At 42.6% G+C, this 23457-nt stretch overlaps 1 protein-coding gene across 4 annotated transcripts in view; it reads right to left on the bottom strand.

The window, feature by feature from the left end:
- satb1b (SATB homeobox 1b) overlaps positions 1-23457 on the bottom strand; it is a 49334-nt gene that overhangs the window by 6856 nt on the left and 19021 nt on the right. For 3 of the 4 annotated variants that reach the window (XM_028425602.1, XM_028425603.1, XM_028425605.1), the window contains exons 6-11: positions 20043-20154; positions 18601-18678; positions 15586-16085; positions 13566-13778; positions 10543-10614; positions 10212-10367 (exon numbers count right to left, since the gene is read on the bottom strand). In XM_028425602.1, the coding sequence (XP_028281403.1) occupies positions 10212-10367; positions 10543-10614; positions 13566-13778; positions 15586-16085; positions 18601-18678; positions 20043-20154 (1131 nt within the window). The remainder of the gene's footprint in view (positions 1-10211; positions 10368-10542; positions 10615-13565; positions 13779-15585; positions 16086-18600; positions 18679-20042; positions 20155-23457) is intronic. The other variant, XM_028425604.1, reaches the window with a different exon arrangement.

Raw genomic sequence — 23457 nt, 5'->3', positions numbered from 1 at the left:
TCTCTATAAATAAATAGAACAGGTAGTTCAGGACGAGCGTGTACTGTTGACCAATGGAGAGCACAGCGCACGCACAACATGTTTTACATTGACTGTCGTTAAGACATCTCATCCTAGTTGCAAAACACCACAGGAAGCAGGAGTCGAGCAATGAGTGAAGAAGAAAGAAATCACCATATCAGCACAGAGACTAATTGTCTGAATCAAAGGTGATCCATCCAGAATCTAAAGCTAGGCCAGGATGTCTGATATGTTTGGACTATATATGACATCCAAGTTAAATCTTTATTATGAAAATAAATATTCAAACATTCAGCTGCCACATGCACACAGCATCATGATTATCTTTTAATCTTTTATCTTTGTGCATGTCTTGCTTTATTACTCAAAACCATATCACTGTGTGTACATCATTGCTGTGGATTTCAGACAGATTCAGAATAAAAAACATTTCTGCAGTGTCCACACTCCCAAAATGTTTCTGTTGTGATCAGGTTTCCTCTTTGGCTCCAAAAGAAATAACAAAAATAATTCTATACTTAATATAATAAAAATAATTCGTTACTTTCTTCTTGATACCTAATCCTCATTTTCAAGGGTTAATAAATTGCATTTCCTCAGCATTTATGCCACAAACAAACAGATTTTTGTTTTTTGATTGACTCGCTAAAGTCACATTTTCTCAGCATTGATAACCTTACAAATAACAGATTAAATCGTGAACTGCAAAAGCAGCTTATCTGGATGCAAAACACATTAACTTAACATGCTGCCAACAGGTTTATCCAAGCAATAAATAAGTACAGACAGGCATAGGATTATGGCGCTATGCTGGCACACACCTGCAACAATACTGCACTGTAATCTGCTGCCTCTGGGTTATTTTGGCTTAATTATCAATTAGTTTCAAACAACTGGACTAGCAGTCAAGGAGCATTTTCTCCTGCTTTAAAGCTGACACAGTTGCTCCTGGGGCTATGAGTTGCCGATTTCAACAGGTCCCTTCTGACCCGAAGAGGTCAGCTCTGACCACAGCCCCATGAGCCTCAGCAGACTATTTATGCAGTCTTGGTATAAATAGCAACCAAGTGTTCTGATAAAAAATATTTTCATTGCAACACAATAGTTGAATTCATGCACAAGATTCACCCAGCTATGCAATGCAGTACACCGTGTATGTGCAGTCACAAGCTGCCAATGAGAGAGCATAGGCTGACTCTGTCAGAGAACAGCAATGTATTCACCACCCGACCCACCCATTCACCGCCAAACTACACCCCCAACATGGATGCTCAGAGGAATGCTGCCTTTGCTGTGAGACAGGCACAGACAGAGAGGTCTGTCACACGGCCTGGACCAACACCTTCCCTCTAATCTCATTTGCTTGTTATCAGCCCCATCATGCTGACCTCGGCCACCGCAAAAATAAATAAAATAAACCAACAGATGTCCATCAATTTGCCGTTTGAGTTTTTTTCCCCCTCCTTCCTCAGATTACAGCGTGACCAAAAATATTGTCTCAGTTTCAACCTAACAAAAGACTGTGCAAATAAATGAAGTACTAAAAACACCAGGCCAAGAAGTAAAAAAAGAAAAATTACAGATGAAGAAATGATTGTGGCTATTGTTGTGGCTGGTTGGAGGAGAGGACTGCTTCAGAGGCAGACAGACAAACCTCTCCAGTGTCTGAACAAAGACAATGCATTACTGTCTTTTCCTCCTCCTTGAACCTGGCAGAGGGCCAGCACTGGCAGACAACTCTATGCAGATAAATGCAGCCGATAACTCGGTATGTTCAAACCTGTTTCTCCTCCTTGAGCACGGCAAAAGCAGCGGCTGTAAGTGGACGCTCGACCCCTAAGGTAAGTTGTGCTTTGTTGTAAATGCATTATGCCATGGTGGACGCCCATCTGCTGATGACAGCCGAGTCTTGAAACATTTCTAATGCTTGGACATATGTGAATCTCCCGCAACAATAAGCAATAATTGACTGCACATTTCAGGGCCAAAATTTCTTTGCGGCTAGTGAGTCATATGCAAACACAAGAGCTCTGAGGAGCTATAGTCTTTGGTGTGCTGCGAGGAACAAAGAGTGATGAAAATGGGGTCAGTAGCCTCATTTGAACTGCAAGGCCAATTGGAGGGCTTGCAACTGTGCCAAAAATATAGTGACCACACACTAAGAGACCAGGTACATGACATCAAGTCAAACCTACCACCAACCTACCTACCATCCACACACAGCTGGTCCAAAAATGTTTATATAGAATGGTGGGAAAGACTATTTAGAGGACTATTTCTGACGTTAACACAATCTCCAGAGACTACATTATGCTGTAGGCAGGAATGCCATTATATATAAAACCCAAAATACATGTATTCATTCTCAAAACCAAAAAAATATCAAAGGCCTTATGAACTGGATGGAAAGACTAGAAGTCTAAACATCTGCATACAGATATTAGATCATATTACATTAAATATTAGATATTAAATTTAACAGCAAAACTCCACATAAAAATGTTGGGATACAATTAACATGTAGTTTATGACATTATAAGCTTTTGTGTGTTATCTATACACCAACACACATCCCACCTGTGTGCTTGTTTAAAGTAATTTGCTGAAATTACACCATTCATCATATAAGGAGTCAATACATAAGAAACATGTACCATGACGTTATTCCATGTCTCAATAAATAACTGTTCACAATAAAGCGATATATGTGTATGTGTGTATATGTGTATGTGTGTATGCAGACATGTGAAATGGGTTGGGTGTGATGGGTTTAAGTTACTATGAAAAGCACAATTCTAAGGCATGGTTGTATACAGAGTAAATAATCGTGTCTACATCGTTTCTTTACCTTCAGGAGACTGTTTGCACTGGTAATGACTTTGCTAGATCACAAAATACTAATTTATCTGACTTTGAACATGCCTAATGTTGATAATGCAGTCTCTGGCTATTCTCCATGTCCTGATGCTTTACATTTTTTGGGAGGACCATGGAGTCTGAGAAAACGTCCATGCAAAAAAAACAAAATTACTGCAACCAAACTCTAAGGCTTCCAACTTAGGACTCGCCAGATCACAAGCTCACCTCACTAACAAACACTGTATGCCAACAACAGAAAACAACACACAACAAAGGCAACAAAGACTTGAATGTTATACCTGTTTAAAGAGAGATAAAGGAAATTAACATTTTTTACAAAAATATATTACATTGTTTATACGGCTGTTCACCATATGGTGATCAGAGAGTTGCCTTTATTATTTACCTCTGCATAATCTTTCTTAACCTCACCATCTGATTCGCAGGCTGGTCTCGAGCCTTCGTATGGAGGCAGACTACAAAACAAGCGGATCAAACGGACATCTTTTTCAAATGACAGATAGGCCCTAAGGATGGTTGGATTCAAGACCAAGGAGATGGATGATGAAATCTCTAGTTCTAATATGTACGGATCATGGAGGCGCTTCTCTCTTGAGGAAAGCTTTCAAGGATTAAAAACTGAGTCATCCAAGTCATTTAAAACTTGCCTTTAAAAAAATATTTTATTATTAAATCATGTTGATATGTCTTGTCGGAATGGATGCTTTCCAGATTGTGCTTGCCAGATTGTGTCACTATCCTCCTTCAGTGAGGATGTGAGTGGCTGAGCTTTAGGAGAGAAATTTGCCAGCGTGTGAATCATACATGCCAAACACTTAATCTCTATTCGTGCTGCAACACAGAGAAGACTTAGCTGAAACAGTGAAGGTTTTCTGAAGAAGGGTCGCGACCTTAATGAATACAATAAGCAAGTTTACAACAATAACAGATTGACAGCTAACACGAAACACATTGTGAAGGCAAGGCATGACTCTGCAGGAAATAGCCCCTCTCTGTGTCAGCAGTTGCTCCCAGAAACAATGCCGCCTCGGTGTGTGTGGCAGTTTACGTCATGGCCGCAGAACCAATAAAGTGTTCTGGGAAATTCTGAGTGACCAAATAGAGGCAGATGGAGCATAAAGAATAACCAAAGGCAAATGACCAGTCAATCAAAAATGGAGCACATTAAACATCTGTGTGTGTGTTTTTTAGGAGAGTTCTTTGCACACACATAATAACAATAGTGCACCCTGGGAGTTCTCTACTTGTTTTGGGATCTCTGCATTGCTCAAGACTTGTAGTTAAGCGACAATAAAACATCTCATTTGTATGTGCACAGTTTTGCAAAACATCTGCAGGTTTTATCTGGTAAGAAGGCAAATGTCCCTTTACATTCCGTCTACATCATAAGCTGCGTTAGTGACAATTTGCTCTCTTTGTCAAGTAAAGCACTAGCGAGTGATCATGTTTACAAAATAGAGTCAGTGATGATGCTACACTACATGTGCCTATCTGTATCAAATATTAGTATTGTTGAAATTACACAGTAATCTGGTTCAGCTCTGTGGTGGGCAGTGTTCAAACACTGTTCTCCCACCACAATTTTACCTCCTCTTTATAATCTCCATTCAATACAGCTGAGGCAGATGGAGGATGAACGTACGCACAAGACAACAAACATGCCGAAGATGAACTACATATAAACAACTGCAGCAGCGACAATACAAACACAGAAAGCACCTACATGGAGTCTGATTCTGTCAATTACAGAAGCCTGAGATTTAATTCAAAGCTGAGTTTTAATTGCTAATATCAAAGCATAATTAGGCTGATAAATCATGACTGATCTTATTGAATTAGGGATTGAAATAGAGGAGAACCTGCAAATTGTCCATGTCAGCTAAATAAGTGTTCCTAATTGGTCTACAAGTTTGCTTCAGATACTAATGAAACTGAGCAAATATTCATCCCCAGAACTTGTTGTCAGACGCTTGCGTGTAGTTTGTTCAGTGCTGTAGCTGAGTGTCTTGTTGAACTTGCAGGAACTTCAAAAGCAATATTTAAGGTGTCAAAATGGTGACATGAAGAATACAATGTATGAGAAGAAGTCTTCTTTAGAGTTAGAGAAAAGGAATAAAATGTTAGCTCAACCAAGTGTACACAGGCAGGAGGAGGACTTGGATAGCTCCTAATCTCTCCCCATGCAATTCCCTCTCACTCACATATTACATGCACCCACAGATACACACACTCCTCTCTTTCTCGTTCTCTGCTCTCTCTCTCTCTCTCTCCCTCCGAGTGCATCTGCTGGAGCTAGTGGCTGTAGTTAAATTGAAATATTTCCCGGCGTGTGTCAGAAGCATGCAGAATGGTAATTATGACAGATCTGATTAGGCGGGCCGAGTCGGGCGGCTCCGGGCTGCAGGTGCGACCTTGTGCATTCCTGCGTGTGTAAATAAAATTAATTACAAGCGTAGGGGGCGCGCAGCGCGTGACATCAGCGCGCACAGGGGGGACTCCCACGGGGGGCACCCTAATGGAATATTTTCCCCGAGTCTAATAATACAGTTGGTATTGACTTGAGGTAATTAGGGGGATCATTAAAGCGCTTTTCCCGGCGTATTTGCCTGCCTGATCAGATTAGCGAGAATGGGCCTCAGAACAAGCCCTGTGTGGTCTGTCAGGAGAAGTGGAGACAGTGGAAGTGGGTTAGCTAGCTAACGTTTCTAGGAGAGAAAAAGCTAGCAAAGTAATGTGCTTTTACTGGAAGAAGGGTAACGTCTGCTAACAAGCTGGGAAATGGTAACAACTAGAATAAGAACTGGATATGGCTGTTCACTGAAAGATGTCTAGTGAAATTAAGAGTTCAGCCATCTACCAAACGGGCTAACAGCTGCTCCACAGCAGAAAACATTTGTCATATAATAATCCATTAGAGGAGATGACGAAGAGACGATTTGGAGTCCTGACAGTCAGGGCACATTCCTAGTTTGGACTGCAGGGTGGGAGGTGGGTGAGGAGGAGGGAGTGAGTTGTGCAGTTGAAGACAGATGGGGTGAGAGGTGGCACGTAAGGCGTAAGTGAGAGAGATAGCAGGAGAGACGCAAAGTGCTCTGAGCATGCTCAGTGAGACCCCCATGCTGAGGGTTCAACAAAACAGGCAGTAGAAACAGGCTGGTGGGAATTCCACTGTCCATTAAACAATAAGAGGAAGGCTCATTTCAGAGGGAGGGTTACCGTTTGCAAGATAATTCATTCGCTAAATTAATTATTCAGACAGCTGGGTCTCCAGTTCAAGATATTGTGTCTTTAATAATAGAGGGGATCTGGCCCAGTCTGTTTCCCATGGCAACCTAATAACCAAGCAGGCACTGGAGATAAATAAATAAATCAATTAATAAACAGTCACGGCCCTTTTAGATCCCCAGAGGCTGTGATTCACTCGTTCTGATCTGCCTAATTTGAGAGAGAGAGAGAGAGAGAGAGAGGTGGAGAGAAGCCCACGAACAAAAATGAAGACATGATGCCCTGATGAGAAAGTTACTAGAAGTATACCTGTACACACACTGGCACAAGTAACACACGTAACACCTAGGATATCATCAAATGTTATTTGTTGTCATGCTGAACACAATTTTTAACATCCTGACCCCGAGTGGCTCCTCAATAACAGAAAAACCTCTGAGCAGTCACAGTCTAGGAACAGACAGTGAAAAAGGTCAGCCATCTGCCCCTCTTGTTTACCAGCCAATGACACAGGCTGTTTCTGTGTGTTCTTCTGTGTGTGTGTGTGTGTGTCTGGGACTAGAATTAAGAAAAACCGTTTAAAACTCAATGAAACCCACTCGGTGTGTTCTCACTCTGACAGGAAATTAGTAAGTTTCAAAACATGAAAGGAAGCAGTCTCCAGTTACTCTGTCATCCTCCCTTCCTTCTCATATCAATGTCCCCACCCGCCCCTACCCACCTCCATGCACCACTCCACTTCGCTAGACCAAGGCACTCACTCCCCACCATCACCACCCCCACCCACCCTCCACTCCAGGGACCGCCGTGCCAGGCGGGTGCAGGGTGACAGATGGCATACACCAACCTCCCCCCTACCCCCTCCCTCCTTGCCCTCCTCTCTCTACATACCCCCCCAACACTGCACCAGCCCCCCTGCTCGGCCCCCCCGGTGGCGCAGCGGCGGACCAGATCAGTGCCATTCTGTCTCATTAGAGCCTGGCTAATTAGCGAGAGGGAGAGAGAGAGGGAAAGACACAGAGAGAGAAAGCAAGATGAGGAGGGAGGGCGATGTTGGTGGCGGTAACTACGTTCTGTACACTACTGGTCATTGAGGAGTCAGGAGGGCTTTGAGCCCTGCAGTGCGCAGGGCTCCCAGGGTGCTTGTTTTATGACAGCAGGGTCTCTGATTCCATCCAAAGCACAATTCCTCGCAGGAAGCGTTGGGGATGTTTGGACATAAAAGTCATGGCAAAGGAATAACCCCCAATCTGCTCCACCCCACCCTCAGCTTACCTCCCATCGCTCAGCTAAACATTAGCTGTCTTCTCTGCCACGCTAGCCAAGATAGTGAGGATCCCCAGCATTAACATAAATGAAAACAGACCCATGCATTAGGCCAGTTAATAACATTGACGTCCACTTCAGGCAAGATCAAAGCTTGCACCTCTGCAGGATAAAATGAAATGGGCTGTTTGGCAAATATGGTAACTTTGGGCAGTGTCGTTGCTGGATCGGAACCAGCAGCACACAGTTGTTTTCTCCAAGTCTGACATCTCCTGAAGCTAAATGGAGATGGAGCATTCTTGGAGCAGTCGACCAGTTTCAATCATTGAGGAATGGATCATGAATAATGATTCCAAATTTTATCTAAGAGTAAACATGATTTCTATCCAAATAAATCAGAATGGCTAGAAAAAATGTGAATGCTTGGACTCGAAGTGAATAGCAGCCATTAATCTGATAAAGGAATATGGCTGGGTTTCAGAGCTCTATAGATACCAGCCTGAATATGTGGCAGTAAAAAATTGATTGAAATGCAACATTGAATATGTAGGGGATTGGAGAGGGGGGTTGAGGGCTGGCAGAGGCTTGCTGTGGTTACGAGCCCTAAGAGAGGACAAAATGGCAGCATTCCAACCGTCCTGCACCCCGCCCCCCCAACATGTACACACACACTGCTGTACACAGACATTCTCCCGTAAACCCACATCTGATGCACAGCAAAGCATGAACTCATGCACCACTACCGTTTACTGCTGCCTCTGCCCATCCTCAGCTCAACATTTCGTCTTCATCTGTATCAATAACCACATCATGGTGCAGGGACACACACAGAACTCAACACTGCTGGGGAATCCTATACTGAGGTGAAGAGGACAGAGTCTCAACAGCAAACCAAGCAGATAGTGCCAGCTGCAGTGATGAGGCCTTTACCTTGCCCTCCCCCACGATTATATCCCTGGACCCCATATGGGCATCCTGTCTGTCTTGCCCATCCTCCATCACCAACCGCACTTCCAAGGCCTAGCATCAGCCGTCTCCTCTGGAATGTTACACTACCAAAGGCTGGGAGGGTTATCTCTATATATGCAATTTACAGATGCTTGATAGTGCCTAATTATTATGGACAATGTTTAAATTGAAATGTGGAAAGTAGTTCTTAATGTATAAGAAATTGTTTGTAAACTATTTGATGCAGCAGACAACAGCAGAAAACACATGTGATTATAATTAATAATAATATTATAATTATGTCACAATGACATTTCTTTTGTCCAAATGGAAAGCAACTGGATTTATAGAGATGCTTTTTTGTCAATCAGCCAATCCAGCATTTGACATTATATTAAATCTGCTTCTAACAAAGACTTTTTCTATATATGGAAAGGACAAAAGCTTCATAATTGTAGGAAAAGACATCTGATCCAATCCACACACTGCTGACATGAATTTAGCAAAGTAAACGCAAAACATGTCTGTTTGGATTTTAGCAGGTATCTAGTTTTAGCAGCTAAAACTAGGTCCTAATCTCTGATTCTTGGGGTTAAGAGATGCTGCTGCGTAGCTGCAGCCGCTGGCCTGGTGCTGCTGGTAGCTGTGGCACTGCCGGCTGGGTAGTAAGGGGGGAGACCAGCTGCCCGGGGAGCGCCCATTACGAGATAGAGCCAGAGATAAGTGCTCTCCGAGGCCCCTTTTCAGAGGCATAATTAGCACACTTCTTATCTGCTGCTCAATTCACATTCACACCCGCCTGCCATGAATGGAACGTGAAAGAGAGGCAGAAATCAGGGGAACGAGTGAGGTAGAGGGGCAAGAAGGGATGGAAAGGGAGGAGGAAAGGCATGGTGGAAGCCTGTTCCCAGACAAACTGTCATTTGTGAAGCGAGAGAGAAAAGGGAGTCAGAGAAAAAGAGAGAGAGAGAAAGAGTGAGTTAATGTTTCGGCCGCCTCACTCTCCCCCTTTCTCTTTCTCCAGCCTTCCAAGAAGTCTTTGAACTCCTTAACAAAAACAGTGGTTTGTGCATCAAACTGCAATTTGGTAAAACAAAGCTATCTGGGGGTATAATCATCCTAATCAGCAAGAAAAAATAAAGCCTGTGCAGATATTTCAAGATTATTCCACCCTTTGTGATCTATGTCTCCCCCCATTTTCTTCATCAAGCACAATTAGGAAAAATCTCAACGTGACTGCGACAGACACATAAAAACCTTTAATAATAAGTCCTCAGTTTTTAAACTGTTTTTTTTTTTATAAAGAGTTAAACTGGTGTTATCTGTTAATTTCCAATACACACAAGCTTGTATTGTGTGAGCTCTGTGCTGCTTTTGAGAAGATGAGAGGGCCCCCCACCATATTACTGAGTGGAGCTAATATAAACAGGTTTGTTTGGTGTCGAAACAGCATTAACTGCCAAACTCCAAACCCCACAATAAAGAAGACATGTCTCATTATGTCAATAAAGCACTGCAGCAGTGGACTAAGCAAAGTTTTCTGATATGTTGGACAGACTTCGAAGCTGCATATCGAGAACTGACAGAATACATATTATGTGTATGTGTGCTGTGGATTAGCTTATTTGGACACAAACAGGCCTGCTAAAGCTTGAAGACTGTGATGCTCCTTTGTTACAGTGAAAGTCATACACGGTGGTTTGTCTCTTTGGACACACTGAAAAAGTGTGTATGCAGGCTGACATTTCAAGTTTTGATTTATATCAAAATATAAACACAGAATGAAAAAAATGATGCTACTTGTGAGCTAATGGCCAAACACTTCCTCCCTCTCTTTTCTTTTACTTCAGTGTTTTGGTGTGTTTTCATACCTGGCTCTTAGAGGCAGCCACCTTTGCAAACAGAGCCTGGGAAACTTTGGCCCTCTTCATCTCCTGCTGGATCTCATCATAGATAGTGGAGTTGATGTTGAGGATGCAGCTCTCAGTCTTGCCATTCCACTCGCTGGGCAAAGGTGATGGTTTAACCTGTTATCAGAGCAGAAATAAAGAGATAAATAATGGGAAACTTTAAATGTCTAATACTTTGTCAGACTTTGATTCTATTTGACTTTCTGATAAATTAGGTTCTTGAAGGCCTGCTGGGAATGTGTGTATTGTTAATAAGAGTGTGAGAATGAAAGGTGAGAGGCTGCTTGCTCACAGGTGAAATGCCCACAGGGATCCTGGGATTCCAGTCCTCTGGCCTTACGCTGTTGCAGTCTTCCCTCCGGGGCTATAGAACGAAACAGACATGAGAAAAATATACAGGGATTCAGTCTAAGTATGCGTGCGTGCATGAGAGTGCACACGCACACACACTTAAGTGCAGATTACACAAACACAGAAGCAGCGATGCTACTTTGCTCTGTAACACTTAGATGTGTTGTGTGAAATGTTATTATTCTTATGTCAAGTCAGTGATTAAAAAATAAATGCAAGTCAAGTGAAATCAAATCATCTTCATTCAGTGGCTTGTTGCATCTTGACAAAAATCTTTTGACAAGGTAACAAGTATCCTAATAAAAGCATTACCCAAGAACCATTAGCATATCAATCGTTCCATACGAGTCTTCTTTGAAAGGCGGCTTCTCCACAGAGTCGGGTATGAGTGCAAGTAAATGGCATTCAAATAAACCATAATAACACCAACAGGGCCCAACTCATGATTAAAAAACATATATATTCAAATATTTGTCTTGAGGCCTAATAAGAGCCTCATTATGTGAAAAAAATGACACATAAAATCATAAAATGATCCTAAAATTTGTGGTAAAACTGGAATGTCTTTTATCTTGTTTTATGACAGCTAGATGTGGGCTTGTCAGTCTGACTGGTAGGATATGGTGTCAAGCAAATTGTTTAGGCCGAGACGTGCACAAACTGGCTTTGGGAGCTGAGCAGACCCATCAGCACACATGAGAGAAACATACCTCTGCATCTGTTTTTATGAGGCCAATAAAAACTCTCCTCTGTCTCCGGCTCAATTGCCACCCTGGCTGATTTATGTGCTTAAATTCACACTGCATTACTCCATAGGAGAGGCTGGCAGATGGCCAGGTGTATGAGTATGAAAATATGTGTGTTTGTGGGTGTCGTGTAAGAATTGCATTGCGTAGGAGCAGGTCTAGTATATGATAAATGTCAACGGCTTTAAGTCATACAGGTGGAGTTTATTAGCCTCCAGAAGTTGTACTGATGTACCGATGTGAAAATAAAAATCACAAACCACAGGCTGTGGGTTTTCTTTTGGTGTGTCATTGGCTTTTATTGTTCACCTTACATATCTTTTTGTATTGTTATGTTTGCTGCAGCTCTATAAGGCAGTTTCAGACATGATAAAAGGTGGTAACCTTTAAAACTCACTGGTGGGTTTGCAGCCTGCATTCCTCTCGAGTAAACTGAAACTCAGATTAGGCTGCAAAAATGTAAATAGTTAAATATCTGTATGTAGAGCTCCCTTTTTTCCTCATTATTAGTAATGCACATAGACAGTTGGAAGAATTCTGTACACACTAATTCCAGTATATTCACATCTTTGTAAAGTCGATCTGACTGTTCAGCACAAAGGCATGTTTGAGTTGTCTCTTCAAACTATGACTGCCCTGTTCCCATGGAGGTGCAGGACTATGTATTGGGGTTAAAAATGAGCCTACGAGTCAAAACTGCTTGAAGAGTAAAAGCAATAAGACTGAAAACCCAAAAAGCTCCAAATCCCAGTCACAGCTTCAGAGGCACTACTGAAAACACAACCAGCAGGTTATTTAACCACTTTCCTTCTAGCTTCACTTCAATAATTCCTCATGTAAAAGGCCAATCTCTTACTCCCATTGTAAAGCTGTGAACTGCAAACTGGCCGTGCTCAGGTTCAGCTCCAGTGCTTCAGAAGACAACTCTTTCTATTCAGCTTTGTACGGACAGTAACTGCAGTCATGCTGCGTGGTTCCTGTAGGAGGCTCGATTTTAGAGACGGGTGGGCCTGTGCTTCTGTCTTTACTCAACTCCTCACCTAAATAAAAGCCAAATCTTCACTGAGGACAGGACAGAGGAAACCTTTGTGTGCCCCTCTCACCTCCCAGATGCAGCTGACCGCACCTCAAATGGGCTTAAGTGGTAGAAAGTTGCCACGGATCTTTGAAATGAGGGACACTGATTTGTGGTGAAGGGTACCAAGTTGTGCTGTGGTATGCAGCGATTTTGAAAAAGGGCTATGAATTAACGATGTTTGATCTTTCACAGAGCATGTCGTTTATTTTTTGAAATGGGAAGGCTGTTAATGCTGCCTTATGCATGGGGAAAGGTCAAAATTAGCACAAAAAATTATCCATCATTTGTGCACCATTCTCACCTGTGTGGTGAAGAAGCAGATCTCATTTACATGCAGGAAGAATGTAAAGTATGTTCTTCAGTGTGCCAGAATGAATCGGCTTCTGTTTATTCCATGTATACCCAGGCTGGTTGCAGCCTGATACAATAGAGGGGACTGTGAGGTGTACAACAAAACCAGGGTGTCAGGGTGGAGCACATATTCTTGCTGTATCACATGTGAAGCAGAGGGCGCTAATGAGTGCATCAGGTGTAGTATATAGTACAAATATGCAATTTGCATTAGGAGCCTTTTATCCTAAACAGACTAAATACTTTGAATGGGAAACAAAAAGCACAACAACATTTGTTTAACTTCTTATTTTATGCTTCAACCTTTAACCCGCAGTTTCTTTCTCTTGTCACATGTTCAGTCAGTGTGTGCTCATTGCAATATAAAGTCCTCTATGTAAACAGTGCAACTGTTGTCACAAGTCCAGGGAGAGCCTATAAAACTGTGCTGAGTGCAAATGGTTTTCGTCTGTCTTTACTGAATCTTCTGATAAGATGGTTAATTTTGTGCAACTGTTAGATGTAGATAAAGTGTTCTTAAAATAGGATTTTCTATCATATATAAAGTATCCATCCTTTAATGCATTGTATGTCTTCTTTCTATTTCTGCTCTTTCCAATGTATTTATCAATGTAATGCCTGATTTCAGCGAGAAAAGCACTTCATGGACAAATTATCAAATATAAATGAATGGAATATTACACACTGATCCAAGTTTTATCCAGGAATTGTAGTTTTTTTCTTTTAATGTGGTAATAAATATCAGTTTGATTACTCATGACATGCTAAACACACTGAGATATGTGATACCTGCACAGGTCGGCTGGGCGGGGTGCTGATGAGTGGAGCCGAGCCCATCGCAGAGGCTGCCGTGAGGCTGCGTTCTCTCTCCTCCTGATAGATGCGGTCGCGCTCAGATTCTGGTAGCTGCAGGAAGTTCTGCATGGCACGTAGGTTGACCAGCAATGACTGGGACGCTGTCTTGGGGTCTTCCTCCTTACGGAGAATCTCAGAAAGTAAGCCCTACACATTAAAAGTGGACAACAAGTACAAAAATCATACTTAAGCATTTTTTAAATGAGGCAGAGAAGAGTAACCGGAGACTCTATGACAGTGGAGTTGTGATGTGCTTCCACTTAAGCTGTAAACTAGTATTGCCTTTTAGGGACCCCTTCTTTTAAGGACTGCAAGCTGTTGGATCGCAGCTACGTTTCTTTCCACTGTTTCACTGCCTCATATTTTCAGCCACTCTGTAGGTTCTAATATAATATCTCCACAAATTTTAAAAACCTTCTCTCTTATATTGTTCCAGCACACTTCATCACTGATCATTTATTGATGACAAACTAACTTTACTAAAAGTTCTGCGAGGCCTTTGGTATTCTGCATATCTTGGACATGTTCTTCAAGCACTGCGGATAAGTGCATTGACTCGCCTGAAACATCTTGTTGAGCGGGCAATCAGCGTATCCTCTGTTTACTTTTCAATGGCGCTCAATTCCATCATTATGAGACGGCAATGACTCCATTATCAGAGGCGTGTGATTGGGCCTTTTCATCAGCGCTGGCCACACACTGTGCAAACCATCGCTCCACTTCTCGCACCATAAATAGGTGTGATTTGGTAATAAAACAAAGTAATGGGGAAACATGCTCATGCTTTTTTATGTATTTACTTTTTCAGCTAATGATCAGAGCTGCAGCGTGTGATTAGTGGTGCTGTTTTATGAGTATTAAAAAGTCTATGGCATACAGACAAGTGCGAACAAAATCAGATGTATATGACTTTTTTAGGAGAGATTAGTTTTTATGTTTGTACTGTCTGCCTGTGTCTACATTCTTCATTATTTGCATGCTTATCGTTTTTTGCCATCAACCCTCGCTGCCTATCTCTTTGTGCAATCAGTTTCCTCCCCAGAAAAAAAAAGTCTCAGCTCCTCCCCTCTCTGCCCCTTCATGTTGCTACTCATCACCCCACCTCCACCCTCTAATATTAACATAAGCTTGTGGATAAAACACAAATCTAATAAATAATCTTCCAAAGGCAACCTCTCCAACAGTGCAATGGGTTAATTCCTCATTCCCCTTCAGCTACAGATAAGACTGCGTGTTTGTGTGGGAGCTTGCCAATCTGCACAAAAACACCACTGTCTGTCTAGTGAGTAAAAACATACACATTAAGACTTTTTGCACTATGTTCTAATACTAATCTAAAGAGTCTAATCAGTGTGTCCTTTTTTTATACAGAGCAACTTCAAAGCATATGGAGTAGTAATGAGGGCTGTTGTCACAGTAGGTCTTAAGACAGTAACACTGCCATCTGCATGTGTGTGGGTATGTCCGGCTATGAAGTGAAACCACATATTTTGGCAGGGAGAGAACGGCTGCCATGACCGAAGCACGGTCTGTCACACGGGCAGCCTGCCAAGTCTTCAAACTACAGCAGTAGGTACTAGATAACTGCAGTGTATAAGACAGTGAACTTTTCTGAGCAAAAGTGTTTCATGGCTTCCTTAGTGTGATGTAATTCTTTAAATGGGGATAATTTATTTTTTGAAGCCAAAGTTTGTACCCTAGTGTTTTATTAATTGTGGGTCAAAAGGGGCATAACAATGCCCTAATAAGAGACACAATTATTACTGCTATTACTGTGTGCTTTCTACCACAGTGCAGTTTTAAAGCTGGTCATTAATATAATATAAGCTAAATTATTTAAAAACTTGATACGTTCACGATAGGGATCATTGCATTGATCTGCATTATTATTTAACTTGCTTCTTTCTCTTGATTTAAGGAACAACTGGAAAACTCCTTTTGTTTTTGTCCTCACCTGCGTTCTGTTGAAGGCCACACGGGCGAAGACTGCCTGTGAGATACCGCCCCGCTTCAGCTCGTCCCTCACCCACTGGTAAATTTCAGAGGACACCTCTGTGTTTGACGCCACCTGTGGCTCTGGAGGCTTGGTGTGGGAACTGCGATTGACAGGCGGATGGTTGAGGTACTGCTGTGACAGGGACTGCTGTGCCAGCAGCCGGTTCACTGCATACTGCTGGTTGAGGATCTGTGCCATCACTAGCTGCTGGTTGACCAGCTGGGGGCTGATAGGAGTGGACACCAAGCCTGGGTGGTGCAGACCAGGGAGTTGGGGTTGCCGTCCTCCTGTTTGGCTACCGTGTGGCGGAGGGGCATGGGGCAGTGGCGGCACTGGCGAAGAGGGAGTCTGCTCTGCTGTGCTGCCGGGAATGGGCTGCTGCTGCTGGGAGAAACCCAGATGATTGTGATTGTGGTTTGAGCCGGGTGGGGACAGGTCAGAGAGGCCGTCCATTTCTGCTTGGTGAAGAAGAAGACAGAAAAATGTACAAATTATTCATTTAAAATTTAGGAACAAACAAAACAGAGGAGGAAAAGACAGGCCTGTCTGCTGCACATCAAACTTTTGCCTGAAGTGAGTCTGTTCTGGCTTACTTTCTGTAGGAGGGAACGCATTTTTACACAGAACATTTTAAGAAAACTAAACTGCTAACAGAAAGAGAGAAGAGTGTCTTTCCTCTAACCAGTGCCCTTCACAGGCCTCTCCCTCACTGACTGCATCTGACATAGCTGGTCCGGCAACAACTGGTTAAAAAAAGATGGAAACTCAGATAAAAGAGCTTCATTGTGTTTGACCTGTGTCTTCCACAACCCATGCCTTCAAAATTAAGTTCAGAATGTCCGTGGCCTCATCATGTGAAAAAAAAATCTTGGAAAGACAGTGGAGCGTGTGTGTAGGTACAGGATTTGTGTGTGTGTGTGTTTGTGTGTATCCACAAAGGCAGAAGCAATACTGATAAATCTGATTCTGTCTTTGCATCCTTAATTCTAAAATAAGGAACACAAGCTAGCCAATATGACATTTTTAGGGGAGGACAGTTTAAATATAAATGTTGGGAGCAGTGATCAGAGACGGGAGAGTACAATGGAGGACATGATGTGTAACCATAAAAACCATCTTGTTCACTGTTTGCCATAATTTAATGGCCTCTTGGAGGTTTTTGCAGCAGCTCAGGCTTTGGAAAACTTTAAGTCCATAATGGCTGCTGAGGAATATTTTAAGGCAGGTCTAAATTATGCGCTTAAAGGATGAAAACAATGATTTAACATTCAAAGTACTACCCACAACGACGCTGGAGCAGCTGAATGTTTTCAGGTTACCAGCTCTCTTTGAGGAATTCACATATGCTAAGGCTTTTTGCATGTACTATGCTGAGTGAGTGAGGGGGCAGTATTTAAGAATTCATACGGATGGCAACATTAACACCTCGGAAGTGTGCTGCGGCCTCCACATCCCACAGAAAAGCAGCGTATGAGATTGTGAAAAGCGTAAATTGCTGTTAAGCCAGAAGAAGGGGGTGGTGGGGGGGGGGGGTTCTTCCACAAGCTGAATTTTTCAGCAGATGAAAGATTAAGTGCATGGATGTTTTCCAAAAATACCCACAATAATTGTGTGTTTGAGCTGCCTGTTTCTTAACTGTCATCAAGTACAAAAACACCGGGCCATGACGGGTCTATTGAGTGTTTGTTGAAAACAAATGATGTAGTGGAGGGGGGGTGCAAAACAAAAAAAATCTTGGTAATAATCACATCTCTTCCATAATCCCCGGCATTCCCTGCTCTGATGGTATGGCGTGCCTATTCACTCATATGTGAATGTGTGTGTGTATGTGTGCGCATATGCTTGCTCACACAGACTGCTGGGGGGCATACTCACAAGCACACAAACACACAGGCACACAGAGGCATTTCCATGCAAATTGAAAAAAGAAGGGGTGACAGAAGAGCATGGCAGGCCCTGGGAGAAAAAGGCTGCCACAGAAGCAGGAGTCCTTGTGTGGAATCCTGCCACAAAAGAGCCCCGGATTAAACACACAATGGGAATGGGATGTGGGCTGTGGGAGTGAGGGAGTGTGTGTTGGTGACTGAGAGTGAGAGAAAGAATTAAAAGAGGGAGACACTGACCCAACTCTCGCTCCTGTGTTGGCTTTCCCGCACTAGCAGGGCCACGTTAAGAGAAGCCACACCACACTTGCCGGCAGCCAACATCAACACTTAAGCTGACAGAGAGGCAGAGTCACCTGCCAGCACCTGAGACCAGGTACTTGTTTCCCTCGACTTCAGGCTTAAACTGCTAAGTGCAGTTTGCTAAAGTAAATGTGGAGTCACAAAAGACACCAATGCCAAAGCACAAACAAGTGGCCCTGCTGCTCTCTGTCTTTCAGCCTTTGTACCTGGCATTTCACCAGAGCTTGTTCTTCCTGTCATTTGTGGCTGGCCTATCATGAATACTGAGGTTGGGTGAGTTGCCACAGGCGTATGGTGGGCACCTCAAGGCTCCTGTGCCAAGGTTTTTTATCTGATATCTGGCTACTATGACACGTGGGCACTAGAGTTTCTGTCAAATGAGTGTAAACACATCCTCAGATGTTATCAGTGCCTCTGTGTACCTACACACGTGGTTTTTGTAGGTTCTTATCAGGACTTGATATAACCAGAGAGAAAATATTATGGCTGCTTCTTCTTCATCAAGAATAAGTAGATAAAGGTTTCAAACACATGTTTCATTTCAAAGTTGCAGAAATATCCAGGCGTCTCTATAGTTTCAAACCATAACTACAAGCATTCATCTTAGTCTAAGGAAACAAATACAGCTATGAATGTCTCCTGACTGCACATCTGTCACATTATGGTGACAAAAGTCAGTTCAGAAGCCTGTGTAGGGTCAGAGTTAACATGTCGTTGTTATATATTAAGTTTCCCATGGACACGTGTTTATATGTGTGTTTGTGTGTGTACCCATGTTGCAACATACCTAGTGCATTGGCACGCGGGCTCTCACGGAGGACACACGTCCCTAGGTAGCCCTCCAGCTGGGAGGGTTGGCGCATGCCTGTGTGTACACACACAAACACAGTCACATACACAGACACACAAACACAGAGTTGTGAAGAAAGAAACACAGGGTTAAAGCTGTTTCTACAGTTTGTCTCTCCCACTCCAGCTAAGGAAAAATATGACATTTCAAACATCAGCATCACTAAGGCCACGCTGGCAGCTGCAGCAGCTCCACTTTTGAGGAACATTAAACCAGATAAAAACAATAGTGACAGAAAATGTGTAGGAGTATGCAAGAGAATTCACAAGTACAGAGGGTCTAAAGTATACAATGTTCCCAGTGTAAGTTGTTACTTTACAGAAGTAGAAAAAAACATCAGATAAGATATGATCACAACATGCTATTTGCATGGTGGCTGTGAAAACATTTTGATATAATATCTCATCTGTCATCACTGCAAGCAGCAGCACACTGGCAAAAAGAGATTATGTTCAACAGATTGCTGAAGCTAATATCTCAACATCACACCACTTTATTAGTCTCACAACTGGAGTGGTGTTCTGCTTAATCAGAAAACATACCACTATATATCGGAATTCTATCTCCAACTTGGGTCCTACTGGTATTACATAACCTCATTTCCTGGTGGGTCAAAGGGGAATTTTTCAGTTCATATAAAGCATGTGTTGGTAGAGGGTAGATAAGAAAATCTAATTGAATTTTAGACTAGGCGTTGGCTGGTTGAAGTCATCGGTGCCTTTTGTTTAAGGGAAACTAAAGTGTTACACACAACAAAAAATAAGTAAGAGGTCTTAGTCTGACTGTTGTATTTGAGTTTGTTAACCCTCTGAACCCCAAACTGATTGTTTACCACCCTTGTAACTTTTTCTGTAGTGTGAGCTCATTGTTCAATTATGAAGTCACAAGTAGAAAGAATTCAAGCCAGTTTTTGTGCTGTATAACACAAAGAGATAATAATAATGATAATTCTGTTTATAAGTATTGTTTATGTATTTAAATGGAAACATACACTATGTGACACAATTTTCCAACTGCCTACAAGTGACAACTAATAATGGAAAAAAATGCTATACATATTTAACATAACCAGCATTTTTTTTTTTTAAGAAATCATAAACTAAAATTTTGCTAGTGGGGTTTGGGGTTCGGAGGGTTAAACCAATAACGGATAAATCAAAGATAACACTGTGCTGAATCGGAGTAATCTTGAAATATTAGATAATAGGATATAAATGTATTTGTGCTTTATGCAACAGCAGGAAGAGATGGCTGGTTAGAGAACATATTGTAATGGTGACTAGTGTGTGTGTGTGTGTGTGTGTGTGTGTGTGTGTGTGTGTGTGTGCAAAGAGACAAAAGTGTGAGCGCCATACTTTGCGCCCCTCCATTTTGCTTACCCATCATATCTTTTGTCTTCTTGAAATGTTTATACCAGCGCCCAAATTCCTGACACTTTGCCGCCGACACATTTGCATAGTAAGTGCTGTTCACAATGGAGGAAATCATACTCTGAAAGAGAGAGATTGATTGAGAGAGAGGGAGAGAGAGAGAGAGCGAGAGAGAGACTTTAGATTCTCATTGTGGAAAATGCAGACATAATATTAAAGCTTGTGAAACATGCAGTAACACTGTAGCTTGTCAAAACAAACAAAATGCAGGGACTGTATTGCACTAAACAGAAAAGCCAACTGAAAAGTATCAGACATGCAGAAATTTGGGATCCTTTCTTCTACAGGGAAAACAGCAAACAAGGCCTTATCTGTTCTGTTTTATCAAATGCCGCTGAGTTTGTCTGAACATGGGTGGGTGGATAAATTATAAGGTCAACTGACTTCTACATCTGTTGACATCAAGAGCTAGCGGCAGGAGAGATATTTACCTTCAAAAAGAAAGGAGACAGTAGCTTATTGAGTATCAGCACCTGGGGAGTTGGTCGATGTAAACAGATAAACCTCTTTTATTTCCCAGCTCGTTATTTATACAATCTGTTAAAGACAACAACTTCAAGCAGATCGGGGGTCGCGCCAAGCATGTCGTTCTGCGACGCACGTGCGCTCCCATTTCTCCCTATACAGGCGGCTCTCTGCCCTCTCAACATTTACTTCAACCGTCTTCTGCCTGAGAAAAACAAAGAGCTGTTTTTTTCCCTCTCCATCTAGTTTCATTAAAATGAATGTTTTAACACCTTGCCGGCCTCCGGGTGAATAGCAAGGTTGGTGCAGGAGAAATTGTTTTTGATTGTTATAAATATTCAAAAGAACCAAACCATCTGTTTTCAAATTATAGGTATGCCATCTTTATCATTTTCTATAATATATGCGCTTGGAGGATGGTGGGGGAACCTTCTGGTGGAGCAGCATAAAATGAACTGCTAAAGGGTGCTTCTCTGTCTGCAACTGCTCTGCACCAACAAAGGGTCACAATTTAGAAAGGTTAGTCAAACTCTGATCTCCTGACCTCATGTTTACACTGTGCACATTGACACCAAAATTTTACAAGAGGCACAAACGCAGTAAATGGATCTCAAAGAGGAACAGCCAGAGGTTGAACTAAACACCAATCTCCCCTCCTCTAAAGAATTACAGCATGAACAATTGGATGTTTGGGGCCAATAAGCCCACACAACAAGAGTTTATAAAAGCTGACTCTGCCAGCCAAATCTTGGTGCAACAATATTAAAATTCAGCAAAGACAGGGGAATAAAAGCAATTAAACATTGAGGGAGAGAGATCATTTATTTGTTACAAAAGACACCAAGCACTAATCATCGCATACTCTGACCGTACCTGTGCGCACCAGGTGGAGTCAAATCGTTCCTGTACCAAAACGTAGCTGTTTGTCTTTTTTTGTGGCGAATACATGGTGCCGCAGCAAGTCACATTGGTGACTCCAGCTGGCTGTGAATTTGTGCCAGCATGCTGTGGTGCATCGTGGCGTCATGATGAAAAACAGGAGGGTGAAGAGGTCTGCATTTGGACTTTGCACAGTATAACAAAGCAGCCCTTTTACAGATATACTGAAAAGGCTTGATTCAATGAAAACCTTGATGGAGTTCATTTTAGGGTTAAGAAGTCAATACTTTTTTAAAGGGCGTACATTCATGCATGAGCAGGTCCCTTATTTAGATATTGTATTATTAAGAAAACATAAATTCAACATTTTTAACTTTTTTTTTATTTATACTTTGTCAAAACCAGAATGACTTTTCTTCTTTTCTTTTCTTTTTATTTGGAAATAATATTTGACAACACACAGTTTAACCCAGTTCTAGTAGCCAGCTCCCAAGCCGGATCCATCTAAAATATATTTAGAGTAAGAAGAATTCTCCTTTAAGGAGAGATAATGAACTCCTCTCCTCCAGCCTGCCATGTTTTATTTACAGTATATCTGGGCTAAGGCAGCTCCAGGCAACAAACAAGAGGCCTGCAGAAGATGGTGTGCCTTTCTCTCTCACTCTCACTCCGCCATCTTTGACACAGATGTTCTAATAAACGCTCCTCATTAATCAGCCCTCTCCCTCAATACATCACTCTACCTCTCACAGGGGGCCCTGCATGTATGTGTGAACGAAACAATACACACACACACCTATTCTCCATTTCTCTCCCCACTGTTCTGTCACACACACATGCATACACACTAAGTGAAATCAAGCAGATAACCAGAGCCTCTGCCGCTACTGCTGTGCCAGCAGGAGGGCTAAGCTGGGGCTTGTCAACAGGTAGCATGGCTGCATGTGTGTACCACTGTGTACAAGTTTGTGTGTGTGCATGAGCATGTGTGTGGACCCTTTAAGTGATAGCCATCTGCAGCACAGAGAGCTTATCAGCAAGACCAGGAAGTGGCACTGGGCTACTATCGGTCCCCAACATCTACTGCACTCCCCAACATGGGAGACAGGAAGAGAATGAAGAGAATGAAAGAGAGAGAGAGCAAGTGAGCGAGAGTGTGTGTGTGTCTGTGTAGGAAAATAGCAGTACAGCAGGCAGGTACTGTAGGCACCCAGCTGCCAGCATTGGTGTGTGGTACACACACACACTGGCAAACCCTGACATTCACAACCCCTGCAGACAAGCACTCGCACCGACACATTAACGCTCCTGCACATACACAATTAAACACACACACACACCTTAGCCTGATGTCTTGAATGAGCTGGGGAAAAGCGCATCCCATTTGCAACACTGTGCCTTGTCTCTCGCCAACATCTAACAGCGCTCAATTATGGCACATATCCACCTCAACTGGGACGACCCCACCTCTCTCTTCTCTCTCACTCACTCACACAAGCACACCTTCATGCACACATACATGCACTGGCAACCAGGTTGTGCCTGTGGCAGCCAAGGTGGTGAAGGCCTGCAAAGATGGCATTTTGATGACTATTTGCTGCTACACAACGCAGCAGCTGGTGCATCAGGGGCCGCCCAGTGAGAGTGAGCAGGGGGTGGGCAAGACGAGGTGGTGGTGGCAATGGAAAAGAGCAGGGTGAGGGGGGAGGATGGGGGGACAATCTCGTTTGTTGCCATAGTTTCCGAGAACATGCAAACATGGGCATGGGTTGCTAAGCTTGGGAGAAATCTCAGAAAAAATATAACAAGCCTGATTGAGGCGATTGAGGCAGGATCAGAAGTTTCATTTCATTCTTTGAGCTTTTAGCTGGTGAACCTATGTGTGCTGGTCAGAATCTGTTTCAATCCGAGTACAATCACAATAGGTATGATTGAATACATTCTCTCTCAGTTTCCTCATGCCATTTGCAGGCCAAACACACAGAGCATGACTCCCCGCTACAAAAGAATGAAACTAAAT

The sequence above is a fragment of the Parambassis ranga genome, chromosome 16 (genome assembly GCF_900634625.1).
Source record: "Parambassis ranga chromosome 16, fParRan2.1, whole genome shotgun sequence".
Classification (NCBI taxonomy): Eukaryota; Metazoa; Chordata; class Actinopteri; family Ambassidae; genus Parambassis; species Parambassis ranga.
The sequence above is the reverse complement of the archived record's forward strand: the minus strand, read 5'-3'. Positions and strand labels throughout refer to the sequence as shown.